Source organism: Microcaecilia unicolor, chromosome 9, assembly GCF_901765095.1.
Source record: "Microcaecilia unicolor chromosome 9, aMicUni1.1, whole genome shotgun sequence".
Taxonomy (NCBI): domain Eukaryota; kingdom Metazoa; phylum Chordata; class Amphibia; order Gymnophiona; family Siphonopidae; genus Microcaecilia; species Microcaecilia unicolor.
The window spans coordinates 134377543-134397955 of NC_044039.1; the positions used below are offsets into that span (position 1 = coordinate 134377543).

The 20413-nt window shown below is 39.6% G+C and overlaps 1 protein-coding gene across 2 annotated transcripts in view; it reads right to left on the minus strand.

Moving 5' to 3' along the window:
- Positions 1–300: 300 nt before the first annotated feature.
- Positions 301–20413, minus strand: part of EXD2 (exonuclease 3'-5' domain containing 2) — a 42418-nt gene continuing 22305 nt past the window's right edge. For both annotated transcript variants that reach the window (XM_030214448.1, XM_030214449.1), the window contains exons 6-9: positions 16795–16901; positions 16101–16236; positions 14768–15124; positions 301–4899 (exon numbers count right to left, since the gene is read on the minus strand). In XM_030214448.1, the coding sequence (XP_030070308.1) occupies positions 4686–4899; positions 14768–15124; positions 16101–16236; positions 16795–16901 (814 nt within the window). In that variant the 3' untranslated portion in view covers positions 301–4685. The remainder of the gene's footprint in view (positions 4900–14767; positions 15125–16100; positions 16237–16794; positions 16902–20413) is intronic.

The following is a 20413-nucleotide window of genomic DNA, read 5'->3' on the forward strand; positions in this document are numbered from 1 at the left end:
TGTAGAAAAATATCTATTTTGGGTAGTCTTGTAAGTGGAACTTTTGGCATTAATTTAATCAATTGTTATTTTCTGTATGGGGAAGGTGGGATTGATTGTACTTGAACTGAGGTTTACACTAATTGTTATAATCTGTATGTAACATCATGAAGTTCCCATGAATTTGTATTACTTGACTGTGTCTATCTTGAGGCTAAATGTGATGTCATTGACTAAAGTATTAAATAAATAAAATTCCTTGTATATTTACAGATATATACACTATAACGCAGGCTACTTTTTTTTTTTAATTTTTTAAAAAAATTTTAAGCGAAGAAAGTCTACCTGCCTCATAATATATTTATATAGTACACACAAAAGTATGAGATTCTCCACTGAGACTGGATCCTCACTTTGGACAGTGTTAATACCAATTGATTCCTCTCACTTGCATACAAAATGGCATTGTTCTAGCAATGCTCTGGTTCAAAACTGCCCTGCTGAAAGACAGGAAGTGCAACAGGATGTTTACAAGAAACTTACAAGATCAATATTGGCAACAGCCGGATTTTATATTTTATTCTTTACTGCATCAGGTTCAACTGCTGTCTTGCTCTTAGGTCTAAGCTTGGAGTATTTAACTAAGCAAAAACTTTCTGACAGGGACCCAGGAAGCTACTAGCAAGAGAGAATTAATCAGGCTGCACACCAGAAAACAACAACAACACAAAAAAAACACAACAAAAAAACACCTCTTGGTTGTCATGTCCACTCTAAAGGCTGTACATTGTGTGTGCACTCACATACAGCAATTAAACAGTATTCCTGCTGACGCTGAATGATTGATATAAATAAAAATGAAACAAAAACTAATTAATAATTTAAATGTGGTTTTCTTTTGGTCTCTTCATGCGGTGAAATGTAGCTACTAGACCATCAGAACCAACATAGAAAACAAGTGCATAATAAACTTTTTAAACAACCAGCTAGGTTAGAATGAAACTTTTTGGCTTGCAGTTGTTAATACTGAGTTTTCATGCTCTGTGTCCTTTAAACTTTGCCATATTTCCTAATTCCTTTAAATGCTGCAGGGTTCAGAGCTTTTATCTTTACGTCTAATGTACTTTAACTAGACTTGAAATCCTAACTTCAGGTTCTAAATTACAGCTAGCCGCTACCTTGGCCAATTTCTCTTGCAATTAAAAAAAACTGAAAATAAAAAGGATATCTATTTCAATACAACATAATAACTCTTCAAGGCATCTTCTGTCTTAACAAAATTGTAAGGCCTCCTTCTGAAGGTGTGCATTTCATTATCAGCCAATATCTTGAAGAAACAAGTAGTTAAGAATGATAGCATATGAGAAAAAGTACAGTCTGATTTTCACTCATTGAAATCCCCAACAAATCTGGTATCATCTAAAAGAGAATCTATTTGTAAGATGACACAGTCCGGTCTTTTCAAGATGACTTATTTTCCCCCACATGCACATACAGATAATTGATCCGTCAACCAATGCTGCCACCCATAGGAGTCAACTTCACTAAATTACTAGAGGTGCCAAACCCAATGGAAATTAACTCATCATGAACTTAATCGAGGAATTTGAGTACTAGTGGGGGCCCTCAAGCACCTACTGAGCTGACTACTAGGCTGTATCAGGTCTGGTCCAGTCCAGCCCTTCATATATGTATATGAGGTATAAAAAGGTTCTCACATCTGCTTATTGGTCATATGTAAAAAAAATAAACTGTCTGGGATTGTGGATTTTAGGAATAGAGAGCCGGTAAGTGCAAGTTTTCCAATGAATTCTGAGAAGTTTTTTTTTTTTAATTGAACCCTGGCTGCAGTGCGATTTTTTCCAATAGATAAAAAGGCAAATGAATTCAGTAGATAAAACTTTATATTGGTTTGCCTTTTTTTTTGTACTAACCAACAAGGTGAGGACACCTGGAGATACCAATTGGGTAGGTTGTCTTTATTTCATCGCTATCACAGTTTTGAACTCATTTTTATCACACAGTTTCACATTAATACTATGTTTTATCATCATGTTTATTTTTATGCAATTCTTTAATCTGATGCACTTTTTATGTCTAAGTAAGCAACTTCTGCGTTTTATGACGTATATTTAATTTTTTTATATATTACCAGTTCTTTATATACTCAGACACAGCCCTTGCATGGGCAAAACATGGCCAAGTCAGGCTAAATGATATTTTAATTTCTTGTGGCATTATGGTCCTTCTCCACTTGATTTGCAATTTGGTTGCACCATAGTGGAGATTGCAAATCGTCTACCTCTGTGATTTTGGGGCCATTCTCCAGAAGTTACATTTTTCTTTCCCCTCCTCTCTCTACACACTATATACTAAGAAAACAATCTTAGGTCAAGTCATTTTACCGAAATGTATATCATGCCATCGACCTAATCCAATTTGAAATGATCCCTATGATTAGAATAAAGAATAAATAAACATAAGAAGAGAGTCTACCGACATTGATGTCAGCATAAAGGAAAGAAGGTCCTTTCCAAATATTTTATCCACCTTTTGCCTTAAAGATAAAGAATATATGAATTAGATCAAAGAACTAGGGCTGTAATTCAACTAAGAGAATTAGAATTATGCTCCACTCCCATACTGAGTAAGGCCTTTTCAAAATTTAAACAGAAAAATATATTTGGCAACGAAACTCAGACACAACAGTTGGATTTCTTAAAAAGTACTTGCAAGCAGTTCACTAGCTCTTATTAATTACTTCACAGCAAGGAATTAAACAGTTCAAAGCTCATGATACAAAGCTATGTCAAAAGCATCTACCTACATGACAAGAAAAAGAAGGGATTGTATCAGTTCCCAGTTAATGGAAAGGAGATTGAGATTCTTCCATAATTTAAGCATTAAGTACCAGGAAATGGAATACCTGCCTGTCACTATTATTTAAAGTATCTTGTGAAGCCATCACATTCCCTCTCAGGTTGCTGCTTCTTGGTGTGATTTATACAGGCTTAGGAAAATATGAGAGCCAAAACAAAAACAAAAAACACATACACAAAAAAAAATCCCAAAGGAGCAACACATTAATAATGAATACAAAACTGTATCGTACTCTCTTCCCCCTCATGTTCATGAAAGGAAAAGATACAGAAAGAAACAAAGACACTCGATACCTACAACTTATAAGAACTTACTTGTGTAAAGTTGGAAAATCAAGTTGCTAACCAGCTAGCGTACTAATGTAAAAACTAAGCAACTATTCAATACCAAGGAACAAATCTTTTCTTGGCGTTTTGCTGACATTGGAAAACCTGCTGACTTTTGCTCTTGTGAAGGGGTGTGGCTGCGGAACTTTTTCCAGGGTTTTTTTTCCATTAAAATGTTTTAATGTGCTTTAAAATCTAATGCACACAGAGAGACGAAACAAAATTGAAGAAAAGCATAACGCTTCTCAAAGGTATTCACCCCCTGGTAAATGATTCCTTCTTTACCTCAATGCAACTTTCATCCTAGACCTCGCCTCTTCAATCTGGAGACTGTACAGATACATTGGACTAACAGGACCATACTGAGCTATGGTTGCACCCCTTGCCCCGCCTGTCACTTTATCACTGCCAGTGAGAGGAGATACTGTGCTTGGAGCAATTTTTGTACCCCAGGCAGGCACATCACATACACACTCCTTAGTAGAACGATAGGCAGCAACACATTCTGCCTTGAGAGGTGAACGAGACAAAGCCTTGTTCAAGCAGTGCTAGGAATGGCTGTCAGGATCACTGGTCACCTACTGCAGGAGCACAGCAAGATGCAAAGATGAAAAGGCAAAGCAAAAATCTAGAAAAGCAGCATACTCTTGATAAAGTAGCAAAAGTTTTCTTTTTTATCTAAGCATGTGAAATCTATATTTCCAATTTCTAATACAAAGATAAAATCTGGGACCTTTGCAGCTTATGATGTACCTATGCAGATGGTTTACAGCAGAAGACCTATGAAGTCTAAAAAAAAAAAAAATCAGAATCACTAGCAGATTCTTAAACATGTAAAAAAAAAAAAACTCAGACAGCATAGTGCAGGGACACCCTTTTACAACCTTAAGTCTATGTAAAGGGACTAGAGCAATAGCATTCGATTCTGATCCTTGGGGTATGCAAATGGGTCAGGTTTTCAGACTATCCCTAATGAATATGCATAAGGCTGATCTATGTATAATAAAGGGGGGTGTAGGTATGCAAATCAATCTTGTACAGAGTCATTAGAGAGAGTTTGTGGGTCTCACAGACTGGATGCGAGTTCTACTAGAGTAGAGAAAAAGGGATTATGAGGAATCAAATGCCAGTGAGACATAAGAGCGGTAATATTCCAAAGGGTGAGTCACAGTTTCTCCCACTATTATTACATATATATATAAACACACTTGAACACAGTGAGTGTACTGCTACACTTGGAAGGGAGAAGGGGGCTTGATGTTTTCCTTGATGTAAGAAATAGTCATTTCTTTCAACCCAATACTGGAATAAGTCAAGCGAGGAACAGCTGCACACTACAATAATAAAAAATAATTTAAGAGAAATTTCATTTTTGCTGTTGATAAAAAAGTATCGCTGGTTTAGAATAATCACCCATACACGTCCTTGAAAATTAAAGTCATCCCAAGCAACGTACCACAATCCTTGGAGAATCTTACCAATGAGCATCTAATATCTGGCTCACAACCTGATCTCCAAATCGTCCCCATACTCTCTTAGCAGTTTACTGTGATTGTGATCCACTGACCACCGCTGTGGGAGGTAGCTGGGCTGCATGCTGTCCAGAAAATGCTGGCGCCAGCGCTTCTCCAGCTGCATCAGGGACCGCAGACCTCCCTTGGCGTAGCACTGCACCACTTTCAGTCCATGAGGTATATAGCTTTCATTAAAAATCCTGTAAAGACACAATTAAATATAGCATAATATTTATCAAATCCTTGTAACTTTTAAAGAGCACTAGTTGTACACACCAGATATTGTAAAATATACATTCCTAAAAGGTTGAATACCCCCATGGCGTACTGTACTTCTTGACTAATTGTGAAGCAAATGTTGTTATCTTACAACAATCTGCACCAAGAATTCTGCCTATATTTATTATTTGTTTATTTGGATTTATTTACCACCTTTTTGAAGGAATGCACTCAAGGCGGTGCACATGAAATCTCATTTTGCTCTTCCCATCTAATTAATTTCCCATTCTGTATCAAGCGCATTACTACTGTTTCTTTCTTTCTTTTTTTTTGTTACATTTGTACCCCGTGCTTTCCCACTCATGGCAGGCTCAATGCGGCTTACATGGGGCAATGGAGGGTTAAGTGACTTGCCCAGAGTCACAAGGAGCTGCCTTTGCCTGAAGTGGGAATCGAACTCAGTTCCTCAGTTCCCCAGGACCAAAGTCCACCACCCTAACCACTAGGCCACTTCTGAGCTTTATAATAAATAGTTTGTTATAACTACACTTAACTATATACTAGCACAAGACGGTCCCCATAAAATTTGTGAATACAGAAAATGCTGGAGCAACTCCTTATTGCAGAATCCTATTAGCTGTATTAGGTTTGGGTAATGTACCTACATAAGCTTCAAGACCACAAAGGTGCCTTTTTCAGATGCAAAGCAAAGGCTGAAAGGAAGAAAATATTTTTATCTGCTCCAAAAGCTGATATTTTTATCTGTTTCAAAAGCTGATGTTCTACAATATATTTTATTGGCTCCATAAAATGCATTACAACCCAAAGAATCATATGGGCTATCCAGCATGCAGTTGCAGAAGCTATCCTATTTTACTACTTATATAGACAAGGCACAACCTACACAGGAGCTTTTCACGACTGTCCAAGAGTTAATAAATGTCCCTGTTGCTCTGTCTAATTTCCTGTGCTCTTCATCCCAATGTTAGGGGAAATTATTATGAATCCCGATCCTCTACACCTGACATGAGCAACGAGATGATGCGCGACTCCTCTCGTGTACTTCAATACAACAGATGGACATTATTTGTCCTGGAAAAGAGAATATCAGTAAGGCTATTATAGCCTTACATACTACCACTTTGGCCCAGGATTCTTGCTCTACTAGATAAAGATTGCCCATAAAAAGAGTTTGCATAATTTCTCACTAGGATTTATCCTTGTCTACAGGTGTTCTGCCTTCTCAACTTAAAAGGCAAGGGTCAGGCCTGTCTTGAAAAGCTCTGCCTTGGACACCTTATATCATACACCTCTTACCAGCCAATCTTTAACCTTCCTTTGATTGCAAAGTTTCTTGAGCAGGAGGTCCTCCAACTTCAGGCTTATTCTGGTGAACATTCTCATCTTGATTCTCAACAGCATGGCTTTCATCCATTTCATGGGGCTGAAATTTTAACCAAATGTGTTGTTGATACTTTATTTAAGGGTTTGAAACCCCCTGCTATGGTGTTTCTTTTGCTCTCTTGATGTCACTGCAGCCTCGGATTCTGTTAATCACAATATGTTGTTAAATCAACTTAGTTCTACAGGCCTGAAGGGGCTGTTTACCACTGACTTTCTTCCTGACTGATCACCAACAGCAGGTTCATATAGGGACATCAAATTTCTTCACGGCGCCTTTTCAAATGTGGTGTAACTCAGGGCTCAGCTCTCTCTGTATTGCTTATTAATCTTTATTTAAGTCCTTTATATGGTGTTATTAGGTCCCATGATCTTTTTTATTATTTTTATGCAGACAACATTTTATCATATACAGTCGTCGCCCTGGGGTACGGTCCTTATAGTGACCAACTCCAATGGTTTTGATGCTGTTATTTCTTGGTTTGCTGATCATTGATAGTAAACTGTCATAACACTAAGGCCCTCTTTGTGACATGGGACCAGATCTGTTGTTGACACAGCTGGCCTAGAAATCTGTGTGCGGAATTCCGGTATCTGTCTTTTGCTGGATACATACTTGACCTTCTATCCTCATGTTACTACTGTAATCAATAATTCTTTCCAGAAGCTGAAGATACTTACATGTTTGCATCCTATCTGGGCAGAATGTGATTTCTATACTATAACTCAAGCGCCTATTACGTCCTGTGTGGATTTTAGGAATGTAGTCTTGCATAGCTTGCCTGCTTTTACTCTTTGCAGTTGGTTTTACATGTGGATGCTTATATTGGGTATGGCTCACTCAGACCATATCACCATGGCTCTGATATGGCTCCACTGGCTGCCTGTTGAGCAAAGTATACAATATGCTCTTGTTTTAAGCACAACTGTCTTGATTGTTTACATTCGCTTCTTCATCTGCACATCTCGAGTTGAGCACTGCGTATGCATTCCCACTCTACATAGTCTTTGGCTCCATTGGTCAATGGTAGGCTTACTGTAAATCAGAAGAGGGAGTCCCCAAGTGAAAGAATCCTCCCAGTGTTACCATTGGCTTCAGTACCTGGGGAGAGTGGCCATCAGCAGACATGAACACCCTGTGTTTGCCAGAAAAACAAGCTTCAGTGAGGTAGGACAAGTTTCTTTAGAACCTTAAGAGAGTGAGTGTCAACTAAACCAGGGAAGATGTCGGAGACAGACTACAAGAGTTAAGAAGTGACTGTGTGCTGAACCTATGGAAGCCATGTCGGGGTCTAACTGCAGGGACCCTGAAGTAAGAAGGAAAAGTAGTTCACACTGAACTGTGGAGCCTGTCAGGGCCAGGGCTCATGGGAACTATATAGTAAAGCTCTAAATGATTGTTTGGTTGGAGTATCCAGCCTGTGGAGAGAATAGACTTGGTATATCCTTACTCTGAATTTAATAAAGCTATTGTTTTACTTACAGACCTTGTGTGTGGCTGTACTCCTGAGAGCCCTTACCCTGACCGCGGAAGCATGCTGCCACAATGAACATTTATGACATCATCTATTTTCAACAGGATGGTGCACCATGCCACGGAACAACACCTAAGGCATAGATGGCTCAGGAATAAACACAACTATTGGAACCCTGGACAGGAAATAGTCCTGATTTGAAAATCATTGAAAACGTAAGGATAGTGATGAAAAAGAAGGTGGAGATACACAACCCAATATTTGAAGCAGATCTGATAAAATGGATCAAAGCTGTGTGGAGCAAGGAAATAACATCAGAGTTCTGCAGAAAACTGGCAAGATTAATGCCTCTTCTTGAGTCCAGCCTGCCGAAGGCACTGTCCTTGCAGCCTGGAAACATGCCCCGATTCATCTTCTTCTTCAGAAACCTCATCTAGACCTCTCTCCTCCACTCCAGCTTTCGGCCCATCTCAATCCTCCCTTTCTTCTCTAAGATTTTAGAGAACTTGTATTCCTCCAACTTGAACAACACATTGGTATTTTCAATGTCCTTCATTCTCTTCAGGCTGGCTTTCGCCAAACTAATAGCACCAAAACCCTACCTTCTTGCACTCCATGACTCTATATTTACATCACTCCATCAACACCACTGTCATTCTTGTACCCCTCAATTTCTCTTCTGCATTTGACCTTGTAGACCACAACCTCCTGTTCATCATCTCCACATAATTGATCTTTCTGGAACTGTTATCTCCTGGTTCACTTGTTACCTTGCCCACTACACTTTCCAGCTCACCTGTGGTCAAATTCACCTCCCCCTCCTTTCACCTTCAATCTGATGTCCTCAGGGTTCTACCTTTGCACCCATCTTTCTAATATTTTTCTCCACCCCCCGCCCCTCTTCTGACCATTATTCAGGACCACAGATGAAATCCCTATTGCCATGCCGACAATATACAAATCCTCCTCTGCATCTCTGACCCTTCTATATCTCCATCAACACCGAATATCTGCCTTGCTCAGGTATCAAAATGGCTTAAGGACAATCTCCTTTTTCTTAAAACATCTAAATGGAAAATCAATCATTTTTCCTAACCCCCTTAGTCCACTAATTCCCTATCCCTCTACTGATATATATCTTCCATTTCATGACACAATGGAAATTTTGGATATTACATTTGACACCAAACACCTTTAGACCACAAATCAATTCTGTGGTCTGCTCTTCTATTTTTGCGTTTCACCATATTCATTCTGTCTGCCCCTTTCTTTCTATGTGTCTACTTTGTACACTCATCTCGACTCTAGTCATGTCTCATCTTGATTATTGCAATTCACTTTATGCTGGACTTCCTATCTACTTTCAAATGCCTACAATCTACTACCATTAAATTACTCCACAACTCCTACATATTTAATCAAGCTACCTCCCTGCTTCACTCCAAACACTGGCTGCCAGTCTCTGCGTGTATAAAAATATATACTCCTCCAAGTAGTCTACAAAATGTTGTTTATGCACTGCACCCCCCCCCCCCCCATATCAATAAACCTCCTTATCCCTTATATCCCTTCTTGTGGCCTCTGCTTTGCCAATCATAAACTCTGGCTCTTCCCTCGCACTTAGCCTTACATTTAACCATCTCTCATGTAACTGCCTTTAGTTACCCCCAAGCTCTGAAACTCACTCCCTTTACAAATCAATTACCAACCATCCACCCATGCATTCAAGAAATTACTCAAAACCCATCTCTTTACTAAGACATTTAATCACCCTACAGACCAATACCCCTTTTTCTATATTTTTTATCACCCCCCTCTCCTCCTGTTTCTTTCCTCACCCCTTTCCACTCCCTCATTTTTATTTTAATGTAAACTACATAGATATATTTTTTTTGCAGTATACAAGTGTAATTAATGCCCAAACACATACAGAGATAATCAAGAACAAAAGCTGTAAATACTAACAGTTAGAAGAAAACTTTCTGTAGACAATGATAAAAGGTAGCATATATAGTGCTTTTTATTAAAAAGCACTGTTTTAGGCACCTGTCTTTGAATATGCGTTATACAAACAAAATAGTGGCAATCAAACTTTGGCCATCATTGTACGTGCATATTTTTAAAACTATATGCAAATGTGCCTATTCTTATCAGCAGTTCGTACACAATCCTGGTCTTGTTTCCAACTAATCCAGAAGTTCTATTAGAAAACTACAAGGCTTCTCCAAAAACTGTATAATTTTTTTTGTTTTTTGGTTATACTAAAAACCAAGAGATAGAACAGATTTGGCTCCCTTCCCAAGTTAAACAATTACAACTTGAGGTAAAGCAAATACAAGACTTTAATCATATAACTACTAAAGATAAGTTGGCTCTTCATAAAAAATTGAACAAATAGAGAACTATAATAGACGTCTGAACCTTCGAATATTAAATTTTCCTAAAGTTCCTGGGATCTCACCGATTGATATGTTTAAAAGGTATCTTCTGGAAAACTTGAAAATTCCCCAAGAAGCACTTCCCCATTTATCCAAGATTTACTACTTGCCTAAAAGCCCAGTGACTGCGGGAGGTAATAGAGGAGGTCCGGACTTGAATATTGATGTGAATAATATCTCAGACATCTTAGAACAATCGCTAGAAAATTGTTTAGAGAGAGCTACTCTTTTGGTGATATTTGTTTTTGAACAGGACCTCAATACAATATTAAGATTATACTTCAAACAATCAAAAATTCCTTTTGGAGGAAATAGGATCTGGATATATCCAGATGTCACAAAGTCGACTCAAGAGAGGAGAAAACATTTTTTTTTTTTTTTTTTTTTTTTATTTATCTTTTATTCATTTAAACAATATTTACAAGAAACATCTTGCTTAGGAAAGTATCGTATAAGTAGGAACTATTGTAAAAGGAAAATATTTCTCTAAAATAAGCATATAAATCTATACACTTTCAAATTTATACGACACTCAAGTCCATAATGGGAGATCCAAGATATCAGGTAATCTAAGGGGAGAAATAATATAGGAAAAAAGTTGCCAGGTAAATCATTCTCTGCTAAGAAATTATACATTATTCTTTGAAGCATTCTCCATTTTAACTGAGGCTACTAATGCTGACAGATGTTCAGGTTCAGTAAATACGTATTTCTTCCCCCCCAGCCTTACTATGCACTTGCAGGGGTACCTTAAAAAGAAGACACCCCCCAAGTGCAAAATTTCTGGCTTAAGGAGTAAGAATTGTTTCCTCCGTCGACGTGTCTCCTTGGAGACATCAGGAAATAACAATATTTTGAGACCCAAAAAGGGATTCTCTTTATTACGGAAAAAAAGGCGGAAGATCCAATTCTTATCAGGAAGTAGGGCAACAGTCGCTACCAAAGTAGCGGCTGTGACCAATTCAGAGTCAGAAGTCTCAAGCAAAAGAGAAACATCAATAGGTTTTTCAGTCTCTTGATTCAAGTTCCTTTCTGGGACATAATAAACTTGGGATAAGGGTGGAAAGTCCTTTTCCTGAACATTCAAATTTTCACGAAAATAGCGTTTCAACATATCAAGAGGAAAAACATTTGGAATCCTAGGAAAGTTAACGAATCTCAGGTTATGATTTTTAGTATAATTGTCAAAAGCCTCTGATTTACGCCTGAGATTAGTTACTTCTTTTACCATCAAAGTTTGTAACGTTTCCGTCTTCATAACCCTTTGGTCAATTTTTTCCATTTTCTCATTTAAAACTTTAAACTCTTCCTCTTTTTTTTTCAGGTCAGTTTCAATAGTCTTTACTCTAGGCAAAAACTCTTCATTTTGCTTAAGGAAACATTGTCCCAGGTTGGACATTAAATCCCACAAAGTGTCTAAAGTCACATTCTTTGGCTTGGCTACTAACTCTTTAGGAAGTTCAAACCTTACTGATGACTGTAAATCTGCTGCACTTCGACCCTCAGTTTCTCTCTCCTCAATAAATGATGATAATATGGGCAAACTTCCCTCCATTCCTTCCCCCGATGGTAGAGACGCTTCTCCCCGAGGTTCTTTCGGGTCCCCTGCTCCTTCCGAGGGAGACCCCGTCGGGTCAAAGAGGAAGGAACTGGCGCCAAGCGGTTGAGGAGGAGGAGTGCGTGCAGCGGGGCTTAAGGTAGTTTCCAGTCCGGGGGAAGCCAAAGTCTCCCGTTCGCCGGCATTCCCAATCGGAGGCGTTCCGCCTTCTTGTATAACTTCCCGTGGCCTCATGAATCGATCCAAAGGACCAGGTAACGGGGATAAATGCGGGGAAGCTCTGCCCGCGATTTTCCCACGGCGTTTAGGCATCGTAGGAGCGAGGTCTAGGGCGTCTTAGCAGGGCGCAGCCATCTTGGATTGAGAAAACATTTCTTGATTATGAAAAAGGAGGTTCTGGACTTGGGGGGCACTTTCTTCCTAGCCTATCTGTGTAAATGTTTGATAAGATATTTGGATGTAAAGTACATAATTTATTCATCTGAACAGTTAAGGGCATTTTTGGATTTGAAAAAGTTGTAATTTTGTTGGGTTAAAGATTGATAATATTGGAGAGGGTAATCACATGTAAGTCTTTTGTTGAATTGTTTAGACTATACCTAAATGACTCATTTTAATCCTGCTGCGTCCCCTCAACATTAGTGGTCTAAGGAAGCTGATCTATTTTTTTACATCAAATATTATTTTGTCTTTCTTTATCTTAAGCTGTGTTTTCTTTCACAAGTGTTTAACTTGTAATAAAAATGTTAAATTCAATTAAATAAAAAAATAAAAAAAGAACAGATTTGGCTTTCACAAAAGGATGGCTTTTCAAAGTCCTTATGCTCTAGATTATGGGTAAGCTTCTAGCCTCTAACTTTCACTGAGATTTTATCTCTCTTATGTTTTTATGCTGTTCATGTATTATATTTTGGGGGAGATCTATGATTTTTTTTTATGTTTGACTATGTAATTGTTTTAGGTTAGTAAATTTTACAGCTTTGGGCTTTTTGTCATGATCTGCTTTCCAATGGCTCAGAAAGCTGCGGTTTTCAATTTTAACCTAAACTACCACTGTAGGAATGCTGCATATAAATTCATACCTAATTTGTAGCCTGCCTTTTCAAATAATTGTCATGGTGGCTTAAAGCTTTACTAATATTCAGGTACCAAATGCCCCTTCCCCAAACAGCTTATGCTCTAAGAGATCAATCCTATAAAGTGTACCAAAATGCAGCGCACTGAATAAGAATTCTATAAATGCACCTGGACACCCAGATTCCACTACAGAATACTAGCACTGTCAGCATTTATGTGCCCACTTCACTTCAATAGCAGGCGTAAATGCGCACAGTAGCACTTTACTGTGTAAATGCAAGTATTCTATAAATTATGTACATAAATATTTGACACACCAATGTCCTGCCCATGTGCCTCCCCTATTCACGCCCTATGCAACCTGCACATTCACATTACAGAATACTGCCGAGAATATGCTTAACACTTATGTACATGAATGTTACACTCACCTGTACAAACGCTAGTATTCTAAACCGATTCATGTATGACTGGAATTCTACTTTCCTACCCAAATTTTGTAGTTCTTTGTTTCCTGAATATTTTTTTGTTTTTAGATTGTAAACTGCCTTAATCTGCTAGTTAGCAAAGGTGGTATAGCAAATTTCAATAAACTAATGTCACAGAATTAGGGGATTAAATGGATATCTGAGGCAACAGGAAACAAAGTGACCTGCCCAAAGTCATAAGGAGTGTCAATGGGGGAACTGTGATTTGAATATTGGTTTCTCTGGGTCTCAGCCTGCTGCTCCAACCCCTAGGCCAGCACTCCACCTCCATGTAGTTTGCAGTGTACAATAAATAATCCAGTGGAAAACGTATAAATATTAATTCTAACTTAAATATCAACCCACTTATAACTTCGTTCACAGCACACACACTAGTAAGTATTTATTTATTTCCCGCACTTGATATATCGCAAGGGATCCCTATAAAAATTGAGGGCTCAAAACAACTACAGAAAACCTTAACATTCTTCAGGGTTTCCGGTTTATCATCATTGCACTTCATACAACAGTAGATGAAATTCACAAAGCCTTTCTAAAAATGAAAAGAAATAAAAACATCTTCAACTGGGAGTATTCTATGTTTTAAGATATTGTCAAATCACTCAGTTCAACCCTGAAGACTTTAATGGAAACCACTCCAAAAAAGGTACAATTTTATAATGTCTCAATCTGGGCAATGGTTTTGCCTGGTAAAAGTTCTCATGAAGACGCCCGTTACTATCGGGTAAAAACCATTGGCCAGATTGATGCATATTATAAACAATGTGACTGGAAGTGATACCATCAAGTAAACTTCCAGCAAGTGAATATGCCAAGAGAGGTTGGAAACAGTTGCTTCTAAGCAAGCAGACAAACAGGCTAAAACTGTAGGATGCAGAAACATGACTAAGATAAAGTAGAGACAGCACCTGGAAGGGCCAAATGCTGACCCATCTAAGAGGTAAGATAATGATACATAAAGAGAACCTACCTGCAAAACATAAATATGAGATGATATGAACCTTGTAAGCTGTCCTCAAATTGAAAAATAAAATTGTTCGCTATATAAAATTTCTCTATATGAATCTCTTAGGTATGCGTTTCCTTCACCATCAAATAATGGAACTAAAATTTGATTCAGAATGAAGAAAAATCTGACAGCTACCAGTCCTTAACTCCCAGGATTTCCACATTAATTCTAAAACTTCCCAGGTCTCACAGAGATCAGTCTCAATCAAAAAGGGATGGCAAAGAAAGACCAACATTTTGAAAAAAAATTAAAAGGTAGGGGAGAACCGAGGGAAACCTATAACCTCTGTATAGAAAGAGGTTATGGAGAATGCCTGCCCTCAATGTGAACTAATGCATTTTATTTATATCTCAATGTCTAGCACTCACAGGCTCAGGTACTACTTTAATTGTTTTTAACGTACCTAGTTTCCATCGTGGCTGCTTCCTGAAGTATCTCTGTTGTAACAGTTGTGGTGCCATAAAAAGTCCTTATCACTTCCAGCAGCTCTTCCTTCCTCTGGTGAGGGAGGCTCTCTACACTGAGCAGAGCCCTGGCACCTGAGCGCACCTGCCTGCGCAAAGGGTCCTCCAGCAGACGCACCCCTTCCTCACAGCCAATAGGGGCACTGAACTCCTCTGCTAGGTTCTGCTTCAGGTGGTTGTCAAAGCAGTTAGAGATAGCATGGCAGGAGGTACATAGCAGAAGTATATCATGGGAGTTGTGATCCTTCATCTGAATGGGAAAGTGTCTCCTATACTCATGTGGTACAATATTCTTCCTGTTACAAAACCAGAGACAGTCTTAGAATTTAGACAGGAATATTATATACCAAAACTGCTCCAGACAATTTTATAATCAAAGTCTAGGACAGAGGTGAAGATGAATACTTGCCTGACAATACACTTCAATTATTCACAAGAATTCTGTACCCAAACAGCACTATGGATTTTGGAAGTGATTAGTGGCTATTTTGGTTATGCAGCCCAGGATACAGAGTGTGGTTTTAAAGAGCACACTATTGTTGCAGCTATCAAACAACTGGTGCTTGATGGGAGCAATGCATATAATCTATCACAAAAAGCTCTGGAAAACTTATACAACCCTTCCCTCTACTACGAGTGCATCGTATAATTGAATTAACAAACAAATGCAAATTAGTACAGCTGGACTTTTTCTACAGTCATGTAACAAGTAAACAATGTTGGGGCCAATAATTAGGCCATGGTGGTCAGTGGCTTTTAAGCCTTTGACAGCCTTAAGCAGAATTAAGCCTGAACGTTCAATGTTGGGCCATGTCCAAGCAATGGCACTGAATAGAGGGGGGGTCACCTGCTGACCCAGAAGTTAGGTGGGTGCAATCACCTAGATGGCTAAGTGGGCAAAGGCAGAACTGCCTTTTGTTTGTGGTCTTATCTGACCCCTTAGCCCTGCAGGCACCGGCACAGAATATGGCTGGTGCCCACATAACTGCAAGCTCCACCATGACTCTGCCCACAGATCGCCCTAGCAATAACTGTACAGTGCCAATAGGGTCAGAGGGGATATTCAGTGGTACTGTGCAGTTAACTGCTGCTGAATATCTGGGAATGACCCACTGAAGGGAGTTTAAGTAGGCAGAAGTCTCTCCCGCCAGCCTAAACTCCGTTGAACATTAACCCCATTGAGAACAGGCAACCCAGGAATACCCAATGTCAAGAGGGTTTTAGATTCTTTGTGCCAACACATTTATCCTGACTTCTAATCACCAAGCTCACCGGATGTATGACTCCTGCTTGCCACATACCACACACAGGTTCTCCTTGACTGTGAGATAATAATCCACTTGTGACTCGGGTCGTCCAGATGGCTCAAAGCTTAGCTTCACAATGAATGGATCACTGCTCACCAGCTCTAGCATGAAACAAACATTAAGAGGAACCTGAACAACTGTTCACTATGGCTTTTCAGACTGTTTGAGAGGGAGAGGCTAGATCAGTGGTTCCCAAACCCACAATCAATATTCATGAGAGAACTTTGCATGCACTACCTCCACTAAATGCAAATCTCTCATGAATATTCATTGTGGGTATCCTGAAAACCTGACCAGGTTTGGGAATCACTGGACTGGATATTGAAATGTACTGGCTTTTTCACACCCCAAGAACACAGCTTTATGGTCATTCTAAGCAAAGGTCTTAACCGATTGTTATCACCATTACTAATGCATGATGTAATAATGTCATAAGCTCCATCATACAAAAATGAATGCAAATATTTATTAATTTTTAGGTGCTGTATAGTTTATACGCATCTTTGGAATGGTTTTTATGTTGCACACAAATATACAAAAACACTCACAGTTTACAATTTTAATCAATTATTTTTGATATTTCATGAATGTAATTCATGTTAGGTTCCATAGCTAAGGTTTGTAAAATTCCAAGTCAGTCAGTCAGTCATGTGACTTACCTCCTATTCCTTTGTCCACATACCACTGAGCTTTCTTCCGATCACAAGTGCAAAGAGGCTGGCCATCTGGAGCATGGAGAAAGCAGTTGTCATAGAAAGGAGTTTTTCTGTCAAACAGAGAATATCATTAGATCTAAGACAATGGTTCCCAATATCCTGGGGGACCCCAGCCAGCCAGGTTTCCAGGATATTCACCATGAATATTCATAAGATAGATGAGCATGCACTGCCTCCACCGCATGCAAATTTCTCCATACATACTATGGCAATCCTGAAAACCCAAGGTTTGGGAAGCACATTTTTAGAAATTAGTTTATTTTTAGAATTAATTTTTTTGCTTTGACCTGGAGATCTCAGAAGATGTGCTCTGCACTTAGCTGATGATTATTTAGGGACATTTTTACTAAGATGTGTTAGGCAATAACGTTTGCCCAATACAATTTAAAATGCCGTACTGCAGAATGCGCATAGGTATCCTGTAAGTGCCAATTTTATGCACTTAAAAATATATATATATTTTTTTGAGAGGGCACGTCTGGGCGTAGAGAGTGGGCATTCCTGTGCTAATCAATTAGCGCAGCTACATTATCTCATGCTAACTGTTTAGTGCAGGAATAGCACATGAGCAATTATTCCCTACAAAATGGATTAAGGTTAAGTACAGATGCACTAATTTTTCTTTAATTGCCACATGCTAATGGCAACATTAGAGCATGACCATTAATACAAAAAATAGAAAAAGGTCATTTTTACCGCTGTGGTAAAAATGGCCTTGGCATGTAGGAAAAACCTGCACAAGGTTACACTAAGGCAACATTTTGCTGCAGCTTAGTAAAACAAAAAGTCCCTTTATTTATTTACTATGACTACACTATGCATGTAAAGGAACAAAGGAGATTTTCCGTCTTTCTGATAGTTACTGAATATCGGTTAATCATTGCAATGGTATCATTAACATGTTTATGTGTAAACTCAATGCTTTGCACAATAAAAATACAAAATAGATAAATCCCTCCCTCTTTCACAAAATTAAAAAATTATCCAAATACAAATCTCAATATCACTGGAAAGCAGCAGTAAAGAGCCAGGCTTTAACCTTCTTTTGAAACTGACAATTTGGAAATGCATTCCAAAGTGTGGGTCCCACAAAGAAGAAAGCCCTGTGCCCTCTTGATTCCAAACGAGTATCCCTAATCTCATGAATTTCTAACAGTGCTTGCAAAACAGAACACAATGTTCTTCCTGGACAGTAATGCACCAACAGGTTCACAAGATAAACCAGCATTAATTCATGAAGGACCTTAAATACCAGGATATGTCAGGCAATGAAATTCAGATCATAATGGCAAGACAGACTCCCAACGTTTCAAGCAGGACTGTGGAGTCGGGGATGGAAGCAATTTGGGGTGGAGACTGCCAACAAATATGTAACGACTCCAAAATAAAAATGTACAACATTATAATATTACCAGTACTTTAAATCCAGGACAAAAAAAATGTAAAGCTAATATCAGTAGAAGTTGGACAGTAGGAAAATAGAGAAGTCGGAGTCAAAGATTTGGTGTACAGACTCCACAGCCCTGGTTTCAAGTAGGGTTACCATTTTGTGTCCTCTGAAAAAGAGGACACATGTCACGCCCCCTACCCCGCCCCCGCCACGCCTCATACCCCGCCCCCGCCACGCCCCCTTCGGGTCCTCGTTCCGCCCCTCTATTCCCCGCCCCCCGTCACATGGTTCCCCCCCCCTCACATATTCCCCCCCTCACTTACTATCTAGCCCTGGTGGTCTAGTAGGGTCTTCTCTTCGGGGCAGGAAAGAGCCCCCTCTTTCCTGCCCGGAGCGCTGCCTGTCCTTGCCTGCTGCATCCTCCTCGGTCTGGCTGGAGATTCAAAATGGCCACCGAGAGTTGAAGTGGCCTCGCGAGAGTTCAACTCTCGGCGGCCATTTTGAATCCCCAGCCAGACCGAGGAGGATGATAGACAGGGGAGGCAGCGCTCCAGGCAGGAAAGAGGGGGCTCTTTCCTGCCTCGAAGACGTCACTAGACCACCAGGGAACATGGTAAGGAAGGGGAGGGGACGGGAGTAGGGTTACCACGGCGCCGATCGCCCGCCCACACGCACGCGCCTGCCCGCACCCGCGCCCACGTTTGTCCAGAAAACCGGACAAACGTGGGTGCAGGCAAAATCCGCCGGACGCCCCGGACATGCCCTCAAAAAGAGGACATGTCCGGGGAAATCCGGACGAATGGTAACCCTAGTTTCAAGTCCCCAACTATCCTACTTGCGGTGTTTTAAACTAACTGTAATACTCTTCTACAGCATACAATCTTTGTTGATAGTTTATACAAAGTTTTGCTTTGGGGGGGGTGGGTTGGCCACAACATTTATTACAAAACCAACAAATACATAAATGAGATCCAGAACATATGAAACACTGGTGCCTCAAAAGTGGGAGCTGAAATCCCAAACTGCTAAGTCTATTTGGTTCCTTCACAGTTACTAAGGAGATTATTTTAGAAGCATCCCTATGTGTAAATAGTTGCATTTAGACATGTAGAGTGGTCTACACATGTAAGAAGAAATTAGGTCTTACCTGATCACTTTCTTTCAATTAGTCCTTCCCACTATTCCACAACCTGTGGGACAGTTGTGTCCATCAACCAGCAGGGAGAGACAGAGAACTGAAAACTGAACTGAGATATATATCTCTAGGCATCCAGTCCAGCTCCTTAGTATTTACACAGAAAAGCAGTTAAGAGACTCAAAATAAACACAACAACCTTTAAAAAGCTTGCTAACATAACACTAACCAGACAAGCAAACATGTGTGGACCTCATCTCTGGACAACTGGTAGAGAACAAAAAATACGCAGAAAGCACCATGCAAAGTGACAGTTATTTGATCCATTACTTCGCACCAACTAAACATCTCAGAAACCTCGGGCAGGCCTCTGGAATAATGGGAAGGACTAATGGAAAGAAAATTATCAAGTAACACCTAATTTCTCTTTCCATTGCATAGCATCCCACTACTCCAGAACCTATGGGATGTTCAAAAGCAATCCCTAGAGTGGGTGGGATCCTAGTGTCGCCACCCTGAGGACCAAAGCCCCAAAACTGGCTTCCGAGCGTGCCACAACGTCCACCATGTAGTGCTTGACAAAGATATGCAGTGTCCACCACATCGCTGCCTTGCAAATATCCGCCGGAAACAATAGTATCATTTATTTATTTACTATACCATTACTTATTGCACAGCAAAATAGAACGGTTTACAAAGCAAATATTACAAACAAAATTTTTGATAGAAAAAAAGACAAATCTCTCACTCGATAGTGGGTCAAACAAAGTAACATTCATATGTCAGCCAAAGAGACAAGCATTACACTTCAGTCTCCACCCATGATTTCACTGTACACCTCGTAGAATAAGCCCACAAGCCTGAAAAGCCTGCTTCCCTGCAAGCAAATAAGCCAACGCAATAGTTTCCTTCAGCCATCTAGCAACTGTGAACTTGGAAGCCATTAGGCCAAGCCTCTGTTTACCAAAAAGCACAAACAGTCTGTCCGATTTGTTGAGGACTTTACACACATCGAGAAGTTTCAAGGAAGAATACTG